The 19,668-nt window shown below is 50.7% G+C and overlaps 2 protein-coding genes across 5 annotated transcripts in view; one reads left to right on the top strand and one right to left on the bottom strand.

Moving 5' to 3' along the window:
• Window positions 1-19,668, top strand: part of SGSH (N-sulfoglucosamine sulfohydrolase) — a 291,535-nt gene that overhangs the window by 80,656 nt on the left and 191,211 nt on the right. The window lies entirely within an intron of this gene.
• RPTOR (regulatory associated protein of MTOR complex 1) overlaps window positions 495-19,668 on the bottom strand; it is a 110,886-nt gene continuing 91,712 nt past the window's right edge. For 2 of the 4 annotated variants that reach the window (XM_057414225.1, XM_057414227.1), the window contains 10 exons: window positions 17,626-17,740; window positions 16,831-16,955; window positions 15,757-15,861; window positions 11,859-11,906; window positions 8,093-8,199; window positions 6,250-6,377; window positions 6,064-6,150; window positions 3,371-3,487; window positions 2,977-3,106; window positions 495-1,832 (listed from right to left, as the gene is read on the bottom strand). In XM_057414225.1, coding sequence (XP_057270208.1) covers window positions 1,764-1,832; window positions 2,977-3,106; window positions 3,371-3,487; window positions 6,064-6,150; window positions 6,250-6,377; window positions 8,093-8,199; window positions 11,859-11,906; window positions 15,757-15,861; window positions 16,831-16,955; window positions 17,626-17,740 — 1,031 coding nt within the window. In that variant the 3' untranslated portion in view covers window positions 495-1,763. The remainder of the gene's footprint in view (window positions 1,833-2,976; window positions 3,107-3,370; window positions 3,488-6,063; window positions 6,151-6,249; window positions 6,378-8,092; window positions 8,200-11,858; window positions 11,907-15,756; window positions 15,862-16,830; window positions 16,956-17,625; window positions 17,741-19,668) is intronic. The other 2 variants (XM_057414226.1, XM_057414228.1) reach the window with 1 other exon arrangement.

The following is a 19,668-nucleotide window of genomic DNA, read 5'->3' as shown; positions in this document are numbered from 1 at the left end:
GAGATGCTGGGACCGAGGTTGGAGCAGCACGGGAGCGGGTTGGGAAGAGACACAGCTCTGTTAGACCGTAATTCACTTTTGGTAACTCAAGTGGACTTTTAGGTAGTTTTGCTTATGGTTAAAGCCTTTGATTCATCATCCTGTGAAGGGGCCCCCGGCCTCCCTGCTCCAGGGGGGACAATGACAGTGCTTAGGACAAGGATACAGCACCCAGCCTTCAGCATCCGCTCCTCTGCTGTGGCTCAGGGTCCCTCACCAGAGCCAGGCACGCTGTGCAGGCACCACGGCAGAGGTGAAGCCTCCACTGCACAGGGAGAGACCGTTTCTGGCAGCCTCATCGCTGGCAGAGGTTGCTGGGAGCCTGCAGATCGGCTGGAAGGAAAACTGGGAATGCCTGCACTCCGCAGGTCAACCTTTGCACCGTGCAAGTTCTCTTCTTGGCCAGCTGAATCACACCTCAGCAGCACCTGGGAGAAAAACTGTCCTTTGGCTTTGCCTCCCCCTTCCCCACACCCCTCCCCGAGCCCCCCTTGGATTTCAAGGGACAGAAACATTCATTATTAGACATGGAAGGTGTGGGAGGTGGAGCAGGCTCTCCCCTGGGGAGCTCAGACGAAGCTGTTCTGCTCAAAGCAGGATGACCTGCAGTCTTCCCCCCTTAGTGATTCTCTTGTGCTCAGACCACGTGTGGTTATGTGCTCAGTTCTGCAGGGACACAGAGGCCACAGGCACCTTCACATGGTGTGTGCAGCTGTGTACCCACAGCAGCGAGTGTCCAAATCCTCCTGAGCATCACCTTGCTGGGTATCAGCCCACCAGAATGAATGAAAGCCCTGGGGCTCCCTCACTGCTGGGCAGAGCTCCCAGGCATCAACGTGTTTGTGGAGCTCACCATGGGCAGAAGGACAGTGACCGTGGAAGCAACAGTGACCAAGATACCCCAGAGCCCCCACCACTGTGTGACCTGCTGGAGAGTGCTTAAAGAGTGACTTGCTCCACGTGTGTTGGGATGTTGGAGATGTTCAGTCTCTTTCTTCCCTCTTCGTCCTGTATGTGCAAGATTACAGCACGCTGGCATCCTGCCCTGCTCCTGTCATCTCCTCAAGCCCTTTTCTTAGATTCTCTACCTCCCCTTGCCACCAAGTCTCTTTCTGTCTTTGCTTCCACTGGAGAGGATGCTGCAGAGCGGACGAGGTCCATGCAGAGGAGACACTTTCCCACCTCCCTCGCTGATGCTCCGTTTAGGAGCGTGTGCACTGTTCTGCAGATGGACAGGTCAGGCCTCGTTGCACTGTCCAAGGAATTCCTGTTTGGCAGAGGGTAGGCAGCAGCTGGAGGGGTCCCATGGTCTGGTTGAACGCACAGAGCTGTAGGTGAGTCCTGACTCCAGTCCTCAGAGCAACCTATGCCCCAGCAAAACAAAGAAACGAAGACTAAAGCAGAAAGCCCTTTTCAAGGGTATTGCCTCATCCAAGCTCAGGAGCCGTGTTCCTAACAGAGAAGCCAACCACTGGAAACAAAAATAAAACGTTCCTTTTCTGTAGCTTTGAGGACATAGCTGGAAAACAAAAAACTGCAACAAAAAAAAGGAGATCCTCTCTTCCCCTTGTCAAAATCATCAGTAGCTGAGTCAGGAAACGTTCAAGTTACGGGTTGCAGCAGCAGCCAACACGAAACATTCAAGTCGATAATTTCACTATGTACATGATGGTGAGACACGGCCCTGCCCGCTGGGACTCGCTCCAGCGCCGCTGCCCCCAGCGCTATCTGATCCGCTTCTCCACCGAGTACACCGAGATGTAGTAGTCATTGCTCCCGACTGCCAGGTGGGGCTGTGGAAGGAGCACACGGGGATGAGTGTCCCGGGGTCCCGCAGCACCGAGGCACATCACAGCTCACATTTCAGCACTGACGCCCAGATGCTCAAAGGCTCTGAAGAGCATCTGCGGACGCAGCGCTGACGGCATTCCTGCCAGCACCTACCTCATCCCAGCGACTTATAGCCCCATTTCAGCCAGAGGGGAAAATGATGGGACTATTACTTGCCAACTGCTAACATAATTTTTCTAAATGGCTGCAAATCTGCTTGTTAGGAGCAGGCTGAGAATTAGCATTCACTGCACTGAGAGCCCCGGCACAACCCCAGCACAGAGACCCAGGCTCGGCAGGGCTGTGTGTGCATATGTGAACAGTAAAACATCACAAATGATTACCCACGTCCTTCTCCATCCCTCACACTGTGGGACAGCAAAATCACCCCTTAGCTTCTTGCAAAGCAGCCTTTCAAAGCCAAGGAGAGGAGCTTTCCTTTACCCTTACTGTCCTCAGGATGTACAACAGATCCCAGGCAGTAAAACACTGTCCCTCTCCCTGCCCAGCTAATACCAAACCATCACAGGACAGCCCAGCTCCTCCCTCCTCCCCTCCAGGCCCTTTATCTTTCCCATTACACATTAAATATTTGTGTTCTGATCTGCTGCCTTCTAAAGTAACTCTAATTAAGCAGCAACCAGATTTCCCTCTAACGAGGGCTGCAGCCACCTCAGTTGAGCCATATTCTGAATTTCGTTTTTACTCTCATTCACTCTGGACTGATCAGCTTACGCCTTTCATTTCTGCAGTTCATCTCCCTGACGTGCATTCCCCTACCTCACGGCATCAGGTCTTCCTAAAGCCTTAGGTAAGGTGGTGTCAAAGCAGCCCCAGAGACCTGCGGCTGAGCCTGTGTCTGTGAGGGAGGCAGCACGGAATAAATCAGCACATCAACTTGTGTGTGCTGGAAGTGAGAGACTGCACCTCTCCAGGCAGCTCCTGGCAAACTCCCCTTGGAGAACTCCTGTGGCAAGAGCTACGTCCTCAGGAAACCAGGCTGGGCAGCAGCTCTGTGCTGGAGGAGTCTCCTCACCCTTCCCTCTGCCAACATTTACATGAACTGAGAAATGCAAATTCCCAAATCCAAGAAGAAGGAACACAGACCCAGTGAGGATGGAAAGCCAGGCAGCTGATGGCTCCCACTCTCTGTCCCATAAAGCCATCGTAGTATTTGATGTTGTTGATCAGCTCCCCGTTTCCATTGTAGATTGCAGTGAACTGGTTCATGGAGCCACTGGAAGGGAATCAAGAGAACATGGCGTCACCCAGGACGTGGTAACGTTACCCGCATGTGACACACGAGGGGAAGACTGTGCATCGCCACTCCAAGGCACCAGCGCAGAGGTTTCACTAGGGATAAAATTCCTGAGCTGCCAACATGGGAAAGAAACTGCACTGTGTGTGGTGAGGTTAAACCAAACGACAACCCCAACCAAACCCATGTCTGGGGAGACAAACTGTCCTCCCCGGGGATGCAGGAGATGGAAGCAGAACTTACCAGGCAAAGAGGTTAGCTTGTGGGTGAATGTCAAGGGCCGTCAGCCCTTTGACGATCTGAAGGACCTTCATGGACTCTGGCATCCGGGGGTCAAAGAACCGCACATCGCCGTTCACACTACAACACAGGAGTGCCACAGCGTCAGGCTGCCCCCAGCCAGCCCCCAAAGCCCAGGAGATGCCTGTCTGTGAGCCGAGCACCTCCGTCGGGAAGATCAGGAGAGAGAAGATGCAGCCTTTGCCTTCTGCATCACTACGGCTCAGTTCCCACCAATGCCACTGACATTTGGTACCATCCACAAGGCATTAAGTGCTTTGCAAGCAGCTCTGCCCTCAGGAGTGAGCCGTTATTACTTTTATCACTTACAGCTCATCGCTGAGTGCGAGTGCCTTTACTGGTATGTCATACTCAATACACCAAACTGCACGTCAGGCCCGAATTCCTTCTCCTTTTCACGGTAGGAAATTGTATTAGAGAACTCTAACCAGATGGGATCTGCCAGTTCCATCCATTACACCAAATGTCTGGTCACAGATGCACAAACCCTCATGTCCAAAGCACTCTGTGGGCCAGATGTAACAAACAGAACACTCAGGCGATGGTTCCATCCTACTAGTAACAGCACCAGGGGAAAGCAATGATAGCAGGGACAGGATTGTGTGCTTAGCAGATCAAGCACCTTTCAAACACCCAAGATTTCATTTTGCTAAGTCATCTCTCTCAAATACATCAGCAGAATCACATTTGTTTGATGTGAAGAGGGTGCATCTTTCCTACAGCCCTGGACCACAGACTGAAGGTTTTTGCTGCGGTGCATCTGTTGTGAGCTCCTTGTAAGGGACTGGTCAAGTGGTGCACAGAAAGACAAAGGTGTCTTATGGAAATGAAATATGGAATCCATAACATGGATCTTGCTGGCAGCAGCAGTGAGGCTTCTGGCACCATGGCTTTGAAAGGGTTATTTTTTCCAAGTCACTGATGGCCTTACAACTGTGAATCACCCCACAGAGCTCAGAACAAAAGCATTAAGAAGCACATTGCCTCCAGTTTCTTTACCTCTGGAATACCTAATACTGCTCAAAAGGCTGTTCTACAGAATTACTTACAGCAACACAAGAGCTGCAACTCCAGCTGCCACATAATTAAATTCAAGACAAATTAAACTTGAGGTTGATTTAGATTCTAAAGACTTGATGGAAATACTGTTTGAGGGAGATCAAATAGATGGTAAATTCATTTAAAGCTTGGAGTCTTTATTGACTTGAAAATGGTTCTGAAGGCATTGGAAAACCATGCAAGAGCTTTAAAATGGAAGTGAAGGTCTGTGATGAGGGGACTATGTAGAAAACAAATCCCGGTTGACTTCTTGCTGCCTGTTACTATTTAACAGTAGCTAAGCTACAAAACCAGGATATTCTGAAGGTGTTTAAGGTCATTTTCTAGCAGCAGGGTTGGCCTGATGGAAGCAGACCTGCTGGTGGCACTGTGGTGGCACTAGCACACAGATTGAGGTGGTTGGACCCAATATGACACGGTCAACCAGCACCAGGCAATGGAGAATGTCCTCAGAACCACCAGTCCTGCACTACTAACTCCTGCCTCTGGTCTGGAGAAAGAGGTTCAGAGCAGCTCAGGTTGAGGCTGAGAGAACTGCTCCACAAGCCACACAACACCTTCAAGGTTGTCAACCCCTCACTACACCCTAACACTGGTCTTTCTTGGATCTTGCTGTCAACTGAAGAAGAGAGTAAATGGGAGAAACTGAGAGCAAGGTGCCTTGCTCAACAAACCCAGCTCCTCTGGGATGAGATCTGACCTGTCTTTTGAAGCACACCGTTTTCTCATGTCTCTTCAATCCAGAACAAAGCACCACCTGCTGAGAAGGGCACTGAGGAGAGGGAAAAAACGAGCTCCAGACTGCTCTGGCCACAGATACAGGCCTGACCCTGGGACTGCTGAGGGAGATTACAGAAAGGAAGATTAAAAACTCTAATATGTGAGCTCCACAGAACTGGCAGCTGCATCCCATAATCCTGCGCTGGAAATCTTCACCCGTTTGTGCTGGCCCATCCCCCGCCTCAGGAATGCTCTGAATCCCACAAAATTCCTGTTTATTTTCAGTTTGTCATCAAGAAGGAGCCTTTCTGTGTGCAAACACTGGCTTTGTGACAGTAACTCATACTCTGCTGTTCTTTAAGGGCCACGCAAGTATATGCTGCTCCTTCCACAGCATTTACCAGGCAGGAGAAACGGATTTTCATGCAGAAAATTGCCAGACAGAGAAGTGATCCTGCGCAGCAATATGTCCAACAGATGCACCTTCCACCTTCCCGCTCATGTTCCCTCTCCAGTGACACCACGGGGATGTTGGCAATGAAGAACAACCACCCATAAGACATACTATATCTAGCTCAGGTTTCTGGTTCACTCCATTCCTCCCTCACGCCTCGTGACAGTGATTTCAGCAGACGCCTTCTTGTTTACTCTCAAACCACTCTGAGAGGCTTCCAAGGGAAGCTTCGCATTTCATTTTGCCTTCCCTCCACCACGTTTGGAGCAGGAGTTAATCACCGAAGCAAATACCAACCTGAAGAGCTTCATCCTCTCAGCTTGTGAAGCACCAGAGGCGAAATTGAAATAGAAAAGCAAAGTGTGTTGAGGAAGAAAAGAGCTCTAACGCTCCAGCCTGTTACCTGACGCTCATGATGTTGCCTTCAGGATGTTTCTGCAGGTATGCTTTCACCACCCAGGCTGTGTGCTCCCGGTAGGTCATGACGCGGCTGAGGAACAAGCACAGAAACGTTGTGAAGGGGACGAGGAGGAGGGAAGGTGAGGAAGGAGAAGGTGAGGGGTGAGTAGAGGGGAAGGACGGGGGTTACCATTCACTCAGAGCCATCCTCCTGTCGAAGACGCGGATGGAGCCGTCCCCCAGCCCCGCCACGATGAGTGAGCGATGAGAATCACACGAGAGGCTGGTCACACAGCTGTCTGCTCCAGTGGGGATGTCCTGAGGACAAAGCACAGCCACGCCACACTCAGACTCCGTCTTCAAGTCACTACGGTCTTACGTACACTGGGCACTCTGTACAGACACAGGGTGCCCGGACAAGCTGTGGCTGCCCCATCCCTGGCAGTGCTCAAGGCCAGGTTGGATGGCGCTTGGAGCAAGCTGCTCTAGTGCAGCTTAAGGTCTGTTCCAACCCAAATCATTCCGTGACTCCAAGATTCTAAGCAGCACAGGGAAGCAGGGTAACAATCCAGAGGCAGGCTGGAGCTGCATTAGCTCATTTCACACTTTGGTCCTATTTTTGCTTCCAAGCACATTCACCTTTCCCTGCTGCTGTTCCCAGCTGAGCAACGCAGCTGCTGGTGAGAGGCTCCAGCCTTCAGGGCTGTTCTCAGCAGCTCCTCCACTGCCCAAACCCAGATCCCGCCTTTGAAGACAGAACAATCAGCAGAAGTGAAAATGAAGTACTTGTTTCTTCAGCTACACCTCACATGCTTCCCAAGGAAGGCTTCTGGAGCTCAAAGAGCAGGAAGGAGCCTTTATTGGCTTGGATTGCAGAGCTTCTCTGCTCCTTGTGCTCAATTTCACTTTTCCAGTGTTACTGAGTCAGGAAGTTTCAATCACCTGAATTTCAACAGAGCCCATCTTTGCAATTAGAAAAGAAACAACATGGGTTTAGGTACTTTCGGTGCGATCATTAATCATTGTCATTTAAAGATTTTCACCTCCCGAATTCTGCTGTTCCCTAATTTGCATAGAAAAAGTTATATGCGAAAGTAATTAAGATTAACATAAGCTTCATTATCCTGCATTGCAGGGTCAAATGTGGTAATTAATGTTCATTCAAGGATAATTAATTTCTAGCAGCTTTGCAAACCAGCCTTCCTTCCTTCTGCAGCACGGTGACTCCATCCTCAGACCAGCTGCTGCTTCTGCTTGGGTTTCTGAGGGACTTCCATTTGAGTTGCACTGACAGGAATGTCTGCAGCATCTCTGCCCTAGTGCAGTGCACAGGACGACTGAAACGCTGTTTAGTGCTGCCTGGGTGCAGCAGTGAGATGTGAGCAGCCCAGGGTGCCCCAGTGCTGACACTGAGGTTGGTGCTGGCAGGTTCATGGGCACCTCTGTGCTCTGACACCCGGATGAGACAACACAGAGCAAACCCAGACCCGAGTCAGACTGGCCCAAGCTGGCAGCAATCCCATGGGCTGCCCGTGACAGGCAGGAACACTCGTGCTTCCATCCTGTAGACCACTAAAGTCCTGACTTGGGTGAGGACTAAGCAGGCACACGAGCGTTCTCCTCACGGATGCAGCGTTCCTGAAACCAGGCCTTTGGCTGGCAGCGTTGCTCTGCTGTTGGCTCCGTGTGCCTCCAGAGATGGCAGCACCACATCCGAACACTGCCACCACCCCACCTCACCGCTGACTTTCCCCAAGAGTCTTTATGCCGTTGATGCCAACGACGCACAACCCCTGCCTGCATCCTGGTGCCTGCCTCTGGCTTTCACCACCTCACCCTTCCCAAACACTGCTGGGGAATGACAGCAGCAGCTTCCAGGAAGGAGCTGACATGCTCACCAAGCACGTGTGGGTTTTCATTTCCCTCCGAACGTGCTCTAAGCAGATGACTCTCAGACCCTGTGGCTGTGCACTCCCCACACGGGACCTGCCCTGGGAGGGGAAAGGGGAATGGGACGAAGAGGCAGGTGTTACCTGTACTTTCATTTCCCGGTCTGTGTCCCAGATCCGGATTATCCTCACATCTCCTGACGTCATCAGGAGCCCGGTTTCTTGTTCCCAGTCAACCACCATTCCTGCTCCTAAGACAAAACACAGGCAGGGGGTGCACGTTACTCTCCGCATCAGCACAGGCAGAGCTGCACTAATCAGAACACCAGCTCTCGGGACCTCATGGTACAGAAACCATCATTATTAGAGGAAACATAAAATTACACCCACACATCCTCCAAATGGGATCGAATCAGATGGTCCTGGATTTGAGTCCAAAATACGTCCCCAAGCTCTCGTCCAGCCTCAGGGCTTAGAGAGGCTGTGGCGCAGATGGGGCCCTACAGGCAGGTGAAAGCAGCCCTCCATGGACACTGCTGGGGACTGCCACAGGAGTTAATAAATCAGAGAATCACGGAATGGTTTGGGCTGAAGGGACCTTAAGGACCATCTAGGTCCAGCCCCTTGCCTCGGGCAGGGACACCTTTATGCTGCAAAGTCCAACCAACCCCACACCTGTGGGTTTTCCAGGGAGGCTCCCAATCATGCGGTGAAACCACAAACAAAACCCCAGGAGCACCACCCGAGGGACCCAGGCAAGGACTCCGGTTTGTGTGTGCTCCTCGCCTCAGGCAAGGCTCTCCCTCGGCAGAGGCATCCTCCTCCTCCTCACTTCACCCTCTCATCCACACCAAACAGAGCTGCTGGTGCTGGGCAGTGTTTCATAACCACGTGCAGCCTGGAGTCAGGCAGTGCTCTGCAATGCATCAGCACTGCAGGCTCCTGCTGCGAGCCAGCGCAGCCGCCCTCGGAGGGACTCCTCGAGCTCCACTCCACAACTTGCTTGTTCAGAAGGTACAAAGGTGAATTTGTCTTGATTTACAGCTAGGAACTAGCCCCAAGTGGGAAGTATAAACCTACCTCTATGTGCTCTGTGTCACTAGAGAGCCATAAGTACATTTTACCAGACCAAACACCTTTACAGGGCACAGATGAGTACAGCGGCATCCTATGAGCACCAAGTTTTCTTCAGAGATGATGAAATGACCTTGCTTTGCACAGATCCAGATACAATATTTTGCCCATCTCCCCTTCCTAAGCATCACATCCAAGCCATTTCCCGATCTTTGCTGCACACCCCTGAGAAGATAACTGACGTTTATTGACAGTCCAGCATCATACTGCAGAAACTCAGGGCTCTCAGCTAAGCTGAGCGCTTGCACCTTTATTTCACGAGTCAAACTGATTGTCACTTCAGCTTGCCTGGTAGCTCAGGGGCTGCTAGAGCCCAGGCAAACGAGCAGGCAGATGATTTAGATGATAAACATCACTGAAGCAATCTGTCATGTTTATGGTCCATGCGACAAGATAAACCTGGCAGGCTGAGACAGACACTGCCATTTCCATCTCCGATGGAGGTAAGGAGGCAACGTGCTCATAGGCAGGTTTAAAGCTCCCGCTTTTCCAGGTGCATTCCCCAGTTTGAAGAAGTGGTTTTCCTCACTTTGATCAGCAGTAAGTCCCCAACCTGCTGCGATTCCCAGTGTCTGCTCTGTGGAGGGGGAGACAGAGGAATGCGGAGCGATCACTGGCATTCCTGGTGCTTACCTTGGTGCATGTGTCAGGAATTCAAGCACCGAGGACATTTAGTAATGCCACTGAGGAGGCTGGGGAAAGTTTCACTGAGGGAAAAAGCTCCAGAGGGGTTTTGCTTTATGTAAAACAGCACACAGACCTCCTATGGCCTAACCAGAGAGAAAGGACAAGGGATTCACCCTGAACCAGGAGCTGACAGAGAGCCCACGGGTGGGAAGAGAGGAGGGAGATGAAGATCGTGATGTTCCAAGCAGTCAACGCAGCTCCAGCCTTCCGTATAAAACTTCACTAGTCCATGCAAGTGAGAACCTCTGCTCTCTGCAAGAGGGCAGTGCAGTGTTCTGATCATCCCCTAAGAAGGGATCTTCCCTTTCTGCCGCCAGCCACCTCATTCTCTCAAGAAAAGATAAAGTTGCATTTTTGGTGCTTCTGCTTCGTGGGTGGACTGGGCAGCCTCAGGGTACAGGATGCTCATTGCACCCCACAATGCAGGCACCAGAAATAACTGAATATCTGCATAAAGCCACAGCTGAGAAGTCCTGGCACCTTCCCACTGGGATCCATCTGCAGCCTGGAGCAGTGGTGGGTCCTGGCTGCCCTGGCAAAGAAGTGGGGGAAGGAAAGAGGGAAAGGAGACCCCAGGAAGCGACTGGGAATGCTAAACCAGAGCTCAAATGTGGCTGAGAAGAAGAAAAGCCTTTGTACATAAATTTAAGTCGTTCACAAGTGTGCAGCAGGGAGGGAAAGCTTCTGCTGAGTGGGAAATGTCACATTCAAAGATGACACTCACAGTAGGAAATGAGACATAAATAGCTGCACTATTTCTATATAGGAACAAACGTTTCCATAGTGGAAATGATGGAGTATTGGCTCAGGTCTATATGTTAAATTCCCAGTATTTTGAGATGAGAAGCAAATGTGGGACTAGATACTAATTATCATTTCCTTTTTAATTAACAGAGGTCCTCCTCCAGGATGTTACCACTGAGACTGCAGCTCACCTGCTGGGTCTTGGCTTGTGCGTTTGGCATCCGAGATGCTTCCCAGCCTCATGCTGACAAAAAGGTAACGTTACCTGCACCCTGCTCCCTTCTCCCCACAGGACCAGCAAAGCCACAGCCCCGGGGCAACCTCCTGGTAAAGGCCAGTGGTAGAACCATGGTACCCGCAGCAAGCCCCGAGCTGCAGGAGCAGGCACCCCTGCAGCACACCTCTTTCAGTGCGTAGTTTCTTAAGGTTACAATTATCCCAGCAGGAACGTTATGTTCTCAGACACAGAGCAACAAATTTTCCACAGCTCAGGAAAAGAAATTTTTAAAGGTTTGTGGTGGTTGGGTTTTTGAGGGGTTTGTTGGTAGTTTTGAATCTTTTAACACTTACTTGCAGTTCTGTATGAATCATAGAATCCCAGCCTGGGTTGGGTTGGAAGGGACCTTAAAGCTCCTCCAGCTCCAAGCCCTGCCACGGGCAGGGACCCCTTCCATAGAGCAGCTTGCTCCAAGCCCCTGTGTCCAACCTGGCCTTGAGCACTGCCAGGGATGGGGCAGCCACAGCTTCTCTGGGCACCCTGTGCCAGCGCCTCAGCACCCTCACAGGGAAGAGCTTCTGCCTCAGAGCTCATCTCAGTCTTCCCTCGGGCAGGTTAAAGCCATTCCCCTTGGCCTGTCCCTACATCCCTTGTCCCAAGCCCCTCTCCAGCTTTCCTGCAGCCCCTTCAGGCACTGGAGCTGCTCTCAGGTCTCCCCTTCAGGAGCCTTCTCTTCTCCAGGCTGACCCAGCCCAGCTCTCTCAGCCTGGCTCCAGAGCAGAGCTGCTCCAGCCCTGTGATGCGAGTAAGATGTGGGTTTATAACTTGTACACGCAACCCCCCCAGCTCCTCTCCCTGCAGACGGCTCAGAGTACAACAGGAAGATGCCCTTTTCCCAACACTTGGCTACACTGACACCCTCCCTGCATCTCTCACAGCTGGTACAGACATGGACACAAGGCAGGGAATGGGAGAGGTAGAAGCAAAGCTTTCCAGGAGCCACATGGACCCAGCAGTCATTCAAACAATGCCAAAACCACCAATCAACCAACCAGTCAACCAGCCCAAAGCCAGACAAGATCCTTCCCACCCCAGCTGATCAAAGGTAACAGGAAAGAAAGCACTCACCTCCCTGCTTACTTCTGTCAAGATAGATTGAAACCCTTCGGGCCAGACCTGTGAGAAGACAGGGATTAAGGGGTTGATGCTAAGGGTAAGTTGGTCAGCCAGAGCAAAAATAAATCTCAAAAAAGGGTAAGAAAAAAAGCAACTCAAATTAAAGGAAAGAACATAAAAGAGAAGCAGAAGCACCAAGAGCAGCACATGCCTCCATCCAGAGAGCAGGCACCAGTTCAGTAACAGCATTCCCTAGGAAGCCATCAATGGCAGCACTTGGCATGTGTGAAGTGAGTATTCTGGCTGGCTGACAGCAGCACAGATCTGACATTTCTTCGTGAACAAGGAGCCTATCCTTCGCATGATCTGCTCCCTGCTCTGAAGTAAGAAGCATCGAGAAGTGACAGACAGAAATCCAAGTCACTCATGTCATCTGTACAAACTCAACCCAACCCAGCCCAGAACATGAGGCTTCTGCATACGGAAGGCCTGGGCTCCCACTGCAGCCAGGGCTCCTTTGCCCCTGCTCCAGCACACAGCTACCTGGAGCTCTGTTTAAACAACTCATAAATGGGAATTAGCCTCAGGCACAGACTGGTTTCCAGGCACTGCAAACCCCCGGGCGAGAACAGAGCAGGGCAGCAAACAGGGAAGTGACAGGCACCTTGGGGCAACCCTGGAAGATCTTGCACAGGAAGAGACCTGGCTGAATCCTTGACTGTTAGAAGCAATGTACTGGTTCTCTCTGCTGGGCTGGAGAAGGGAAAACAACACAGGTATCCACAGGGCACACGCACGGAGCCAGGGAGAAGAGCTGAGCAGACAGCGCTTGCGAGCCGTGAAGCAGCTGGCTACACTTCTGCGTTTTTCCCAACTCCAGGATTTGTGCTGTCAAGGACAGGGCCGTCCTGAGCGGGGAGTTGTGTCCTGTTCCCCTCTGGCACAAGAAACAACACAAACCATGGCAGATGGGGGCAGAAGCAGGAGCTCGGCCACTTCTCCTATGAGCCACCAGGTCACTGCGCTGCTCGCCTGCTCCCCTCAACCTGCGGCCCTCAAACACCCTTTGCTATAGAAACTGCCAGAATTCCCAGTCTCGGGCTGTGAAATGACAGCTTCAGAGCGCCTCAGGTTTGGGTTCTTCCTACGCTGTCCGAAAATGCTCGGTTTTAACTGCGCCTTTTGGAACACTGGGCTATTAACAAGATGAGTTCTGCTGTTTTCTCAGCCCCCTCCATCTCTCCTGCTGGAGATTCCCAATCACTGCCTTACGCTACAGCCTCGATGCTGCTTTGAACACCCGGATTCTGACTGAAGGAGACTTTCTTGGTGCATCACAAGTGCAGACTGAAACAAGATCAAATCAAAAAACCTCATACAGAAAAGAGAGGGGACCCACACAGAGGTTTGCCGGTGTTCAAATACTTACATACCCCAAGTCTCTAGGCAACTATCAAGTGCAAAACTGGGGCTAGGTTTAACACACTAACTTGGCTCTGTTGGCTCATTTCTCTTACCTGAGGCTGCACACCACAAACTAGTCCTTTACAGAGTGTACAAGTGTAAGTCCTGTGCCTCCCTCTGGTCTGCTCCCCCTCTCACACAGCCCCTGAGTAAGATATTGCTGACTTTGGACAACCTGGGGAGGTTTTTCAAGCTTCCAAAGGATGCACAGAGGTATTGCATATTCCTCTCTGCTTTTCTAAGTGGGAAAATTGCCCAGAGAAGTCAGTATTCTTGTTGCTGTCAAGACAACTATCACATTCAGAGACGAGTATGGCAGAAGGAAAAAGGATGGGAGAGAAGAGAAGGAAATCAATAGCAGGAGCAAACAAACTCCAGTAAAACTCCTGAGCTCTGCAGCTTCAAAGATGCATCTCCAGTTTTATGAGCCAGATCTGGACCACAACTATGGTCTTGTCAGCAAAAGATCACTGTTGAAGAGAGTGTCATTTCCCAGGGGATGTGATCCACATAGCTCTTTTGAAGTGACTACACTTACTTCTCTCTCCAGAAAGAAATATGTCCTTTTCTTCTGAATCTACTTCTATTGCTCAGAAGGTGAAAGGCAAAGAAAGCAGGACCCAGACTTCTTAAGGCCATAAGGGAAAGAAAAGGGAAAATAAAACAATCTTAAAGAGAACAGACTCAAAAGTTTCAGAACTCCTGTTTTGGCAAGCACAACCATTCAACTCTTACTGCTGCATCAGCTCTTGCCCCAGCCCTTACCCTATTCTGTCACGTCGCACGTCGATGCTAACAATCCTTTCTGTGGTATTAAAGGCCTTGTAGAGAGGAAGGCACAATCTGCAAATGCTGTGCCTTGGGAAGGAAGCAGGAAAAATGGGATTAGGCCGAAGGAGCTCAGCCTCCAGCTGTCAGCATCCTCTCCGAACCCGACTGATGCTGCAGCACAGAGCTGGTGACCAGGGCAGCCTGGGGGAACTCCAGCTGTTAGAGAACCAGGGAAGGAAGATCCTGAATCCAGGGATAGTAAACACTTATAAACATCCTCTGGGAAAGCTGGTGTTGACAAGAAAGAAACACAAACCAACCCACTGAACTACAAAGGGCAACCTGAGATGATCACTTCCCTCTCCATCTGAGGAGACCCAGGCCCTTCACCATTTGGGGCATTACCACTGGTTTCCTCCTGCTTTTACTGACACTTCCAAGAGAGGAGGTTTTGTGTGACATATCAAGGCAATTTTCAGAGCAGGCTACAAACTTCTAGCAGCTTGTCATCAGCTCTGTGCACATAGTGCAGTGAGGCACAGAGCTCACCATTACCTCAAATCCAGTTCCTCTTTCCTGCAACACCATTAAGGGAAACATAACAGAGGAGCACAACAAGGTAACCCTAGTAAAATCCAATGAATAGCTAAAAGAGCTGTGTCAGGCTCCTGTGATGAACCACAGCAGTTCAGAAATGAGAACTGTCAGATTTTAAGGTCAGGATGAATTATGATGGTCATCTCATCTGACCTCCTGCCTTGCACAAGCCAGGGAGCCTTGCTGAGCAATTCCTGCACCAATCCCACAATGAGACTGAACCACTGCACATGCAGCCTTGATTAGAAACATCCAAGTGACAGAGAATCACTGTTAGAGCCTTAGTACATTACCAGGTGTCAGGACAAAGCATCCACTTCCTTTAATGTCCTAAAGGAGACTTCAGGGTTACTCAAACCAGTGTTCTGGCTTCTCCCTATGTACAGCTCGATGCCAGTGCTCTTTTAACATCTTCTTCTATCCAACCTTTCTAACGCTCAGTGTCGAACTGTGCCATCCTTCTGCACGTGTCACATTTAGAACAGTCTCTCGCCACCCCCTGACCCACAAACAGTACACAGTGAAGAGTAAGTGCCAAAATTTGAGCTCAGGCTCAAGTAGGTCCCAGGTGCAACATGCAAAGCTGTGCAGAGGCTGAGCAGCCCATCAGAAGGAAAGAGGCAACGTGAGCTACTGTCCCACCCGAAGGGGAATAATGTCCTGGCACGGCCAGAAGAGCAGGGCAGTGCTCAGTCCACCATTGTTCTACAGCTCTCTCCTTAGGATCATAGCTAAGTGGAATGCTTGAGCAAACCAGCTGCTGTGAAGCCTGTACAGGACAAGGACTCTGTACCCTGCTGCTCCCCAGCAAAAAGGCTGCTCTGGTTGTTCTTCAGTGTGTGTGAAGCTGCCATGCTGGGCTTCCCGTTTTGTTGGATTTAGTTTCCAGTGAGAAATGGAAAACAATTCCTCCCCAACACCTGGGAAAAGGCCATTCCAGAAGGCAGAGACTGTTGAACAAGGATGCTACCAATGGCTGAAGTTGAGAAACCCGTTTTACTCTCCACACCCCGAGAGAAAACCCTGCATCACAAATGATTTTTATCCCCCACCCCAACAAAAGCTGCTGCGGACGCACCTCGTGTGGTTGGCAGCATGTCCGACAGCCCCTGCCAGGCTGTTACCATCTCCGGGTTCTTTTCCAGGTCTGCAAAGTTCTTCCACACTCTGATGGCACCATCATCTTGGGTGAAAAGAGAACACAAAGCAGCGTCACTGCTGGTGGACCTCTCATCATTGCTTGTGCATGACAAAGGAAGAAGCAGAACTGTAGTCATACAACGTCCAAAACTGAGTGCCACTTGAACTTAATCCTTTTTACTAGAGTTGTTTTTTCTCTCTCATCTTACATCCATGAAACCCAAAGCATTGTTCTGCCGGGAACTGTTCTAGAAGAGCCTTTCTCCTTCCCTCAAATAACATCTGACATTAGATGTCGCTCCGTTTCTTTGAGCTATTCATTTTCTCTAGGATTCGTCTCTGTCCTCCTTGCTATTGGTGCAGAGAGCCACAAAAGTATCCTGCTAAATACAAAACACAGCCCCGCAGAAGGAGCTGAATCAAAGCCCAGCCCATCAGCAGCAGATCTTTCAAGAACATCCTGTATTTTTTCAATTTGTTCCCCATCTGTGAAACTTTTGTGCAAGGAATCAATCACTTGAAAGGAAATCGTCCGAAAGGCCCTCTCAGCTCCTCTTTCACCTCTCTTAATTACACCCAACCTGTACATTTCAGCATGAAGTTTGAAGAGCTATTGAAAACACTTAAACTGATGGCTTTAGAACGGTTCCTTGGGAGAGAAGCAGATCTTACTCACAGCTTTACAGAGCAATGAATGGGAAAAAGCCCTTCATGCTACCTTATATGATGCAATAGGGCATTCTGGAGAACTGTTTCCCCTAGATGAGATATACAGACTAGAGAGACACTGAGGACTATGGGAGAAATTTAGTGTGTAGAGTAAGGCAGAAACAACTCTCAGGTGTGACCCTGGAAATGCTCCTCAGGCGGGCAAGCTGCAGGGGAGGGAAGGGTCAGGCTGGGCCAGTTCATAGAGGGGAGAGCAGAGGTCCAGAGCAGCTCACACGGACTTGAACTCCCTAAAGGCCCCCCCCCAGTCATGCCCTCATATGTGGGAAAACGTGTTCTTTACCCGTGGCAGTCAGCAGCAAGGAGCAGTCCTGTCCATTCAGGTACTCCATTGCTGTGATCCTGGTGTACCGGGGGTTCCCGTTGTGGAAATAGTCCAGCTTTTCCCCTTTCTCCCAGTCCCAAAAACTGTGGGAGGAAAAAACATCGAGTCAGTTCCTGGTTCTCTGTGCGAGCCGTAAAGAGATCTACTCACTGCAGCAAAGCTAAAAATTAGGTACGTCTGATACCAGTTCCATTTGGTTTTCCCCTTTGGTGTTCAGCAGCATTTTATTAATAATGGATGTGAAGCTTCTGCGAAGGAAACGGGATAAAAGCTCAGGTGTAAAAAACCACTGTAAGTCTGTCAGGATTCACTTGCAGCTCTCTCAGCCAGCACCTCCTGAAGAAGGGGACTTGCTGTGACCTTACAGCTCTGGCACTGAGCTCCAGCAGGACTCTGCCCTGACTTAGTTAGCTAATGGGAAGAAGCTTTTCCCTGTGAGGGTGCTGAGGCGCTGGCACAGGGTGCCCAGAGAAGCTGTGGCTGCCCCATCCCTGGCAGTGCTCAAGGCCAGGTTGGACACAGGGGCTTGGAGCAAGCTGCTCTATGGAAGGGGTCCCTGCCCATGGCAGGGGGTTGGAACTGGATAAGATTTAAGGTCCCTTCCAACACAAACCACTCTGGGGTTCTATGAAGGACGGCCACAAGATGGAGCAGGGGGAAGAAAAGGAACACACATGGCAGTGCCACGCCACACTCCGTATGTGCTGCTCTGAATCCTCCACACGTGCTTTGGGGACCCACAGAATCGCTTACCAGATGCTGTCCTTGTCAGCCACCGCGATGCAGGGTGTGAACGGGTGGAACTTCACCACAGAGGGGACGCCCGGGTTCCTGTTGAGGAAGATCTGATCATCCAGCCGGGAAATACCTGTGGGGAACAGGAGGCGGCCACGGCTCAGTGCCCGGGAACATCCCCCCCAGGGACGAGCTTCCCAGCGCCACATCTCACCACTCTCCTCCTCCTCTCCCCCAGTTCCCAACAACAGATTCCCAACGCTTCCCTCCCTCCAGAAGCTGCTCAGATCCCAGCTACTGACGGCCCTGACTCCTCCGCACCGATTGTCTCACGTCTTAAGGTACAAACTGGAAACTGGTGACAAATCAGGGGGTGCTGTGATTTGGGAGCTGCACAGAACAAACAAGTGCAGCCGAGCCCAGAGAGACACCAGGTTGTGTTGACAGAAAAAACAATGTTATTTTTGCAAGAGAAAAAACCCCAAACCCATTTCTCCCCATGCTGAAGCATTCCGTCTTGGTTGTGGGTTATTCAGTTCACCTTCCATTCCAGTGGTTTTAAACTATTCTAGCTTAATTTGCCAATGAAAAATACATTTTCCATGGAGACATTCAGAGGGTGGTTAAAGACCTTTCCCTTCTCTTCTTCAGAACACTCTGCTATTCAGAGCCAGCGTTGGTACCCCTGATGCTGCAGTTTTCTGTCACAGTGTGAATTCATCACACAAACCTGTAAGCCCAGGAGACATTTACTCAGTCCTAGCTCGTTTCAGAATGCACCCATCTGATCTAATTTTCATTAAGAGCTGGGAACTCCATTTTAGTTCTTTTTAATGTTTCATATTTTCTCTTTGTTTTAATGGCTGCTGCACTCTGGTCGCTCAGGTCAAGCAACCAAACGTGAACAGCGTCTAGAAAAAAGATTTAACTTCTCCAGGTAAGCACAAAGAATCCCTTCTTTGTATTCAAGAAGCTCTCCCAGGCCGCCTCCTGGGCTCCACTTCCATTTCTCTATTACTCTGGTTCATGATATTCTGCAGTTTCACAACATTAAGCTTCCCATTGCCCTGACTCGAGCCCAGTGACCCCTCCACACGAGGAGGTGCAGGCAGGGGGCTGAGCCTCAGGCAATTCTTCATTCAGCAAACAACGGTCATGTCCAGCTCCATGTGCCTCTGTGAGCATCCCGGGAGAGGCGCAGCCCCCGCACTCCCCTGGGAATGCTGCCGGGAGCATGCCAGAAGAGCTCCCATCATTGCTGCTCCCCAGCTCTGCTGTTCCAGGCACAGGGGCAAGAATAATTTAAGTGTGCAAATTCCTGGGAAACGTCATTGGGTTCCACTAGAGCTGAATAAATTCCTGTGCTGAAAGAGTCCCAGCACAACCGCTGCCTCACAGCGGTGTGGGGAGTCATAAATAGAGCAGCTTTCTGGAGAGGACACAGCAATGAAACCCAAACCTGAGGCTGTTAGAGGGAAATGTGTAAGCAGCACACATAAACCATGCATAAAGGTATTAAAAAATATAAGGGGATATAAGGAGTGAGCAATCATTTACAGAGTTCAGCAGAGAGTGGAGTGAGAAAGACATCACTGAGGTGGCTTTAACCTGCCCGAGGGGAGACTGAGATGAGCTCTTAGGCAGAAGCTCTTCCCTGGGAGGGTGCTGAGGCGCTGGCACAGGGTGCCCAGAGAAGCTGTGGCTGCCCCATCCCTGGCAGTGCTCAAGGCCAGGTTGGACACAGGGCTTGGAGCAAGCTGCTCCAGTGGAAGGGGTCCCTGCCTTTTTATCCTACAGCATTCCACCTTCTATCCCTTTAAAAACACAACCTATGGTACCCATGTGAACTTTACAGGGCAGGGAGGAAGAGCCCAAATGGTAAATCAATAGCATCTGCTAAGGGCCTCCGAATTACTGATTCCATGCCAGGCGCTCTGGCTCTCGCAGAGGAGCCGGCTGTGCCCGGGTATGTGGCTGAGGAGCTCAGCTGCTGCCCTCAGCCGGGAGCCAGTGCCTGCACTGCACATCGGATGCTCTGTCAATTCCTGGAAGTGGGGAAGG

The sequence above is a fragment of the Pezoporus wallicus genome, unplaced genomic scaffold (assembly GCF_028554395.1).
Source record: "Pezoporus wallicus isolate ANWC-B61680 ecotype Strahan unplaced genomic scaffold, APGP_CSIRO_Pwel_v1 contig_11546, whole genome shotgun sequence".
Taxonomy (NCBI): Eukaryota; Metazoa; Chordata; class Aves; order Psittaciformes; family Psittacidae; genus Pezoporus; species Pezoporus wallicus.
Note: the sequence above shows the minus strand (reverse complement) of the source record. Positions and strands in the feature narration are given on the sequence as shown.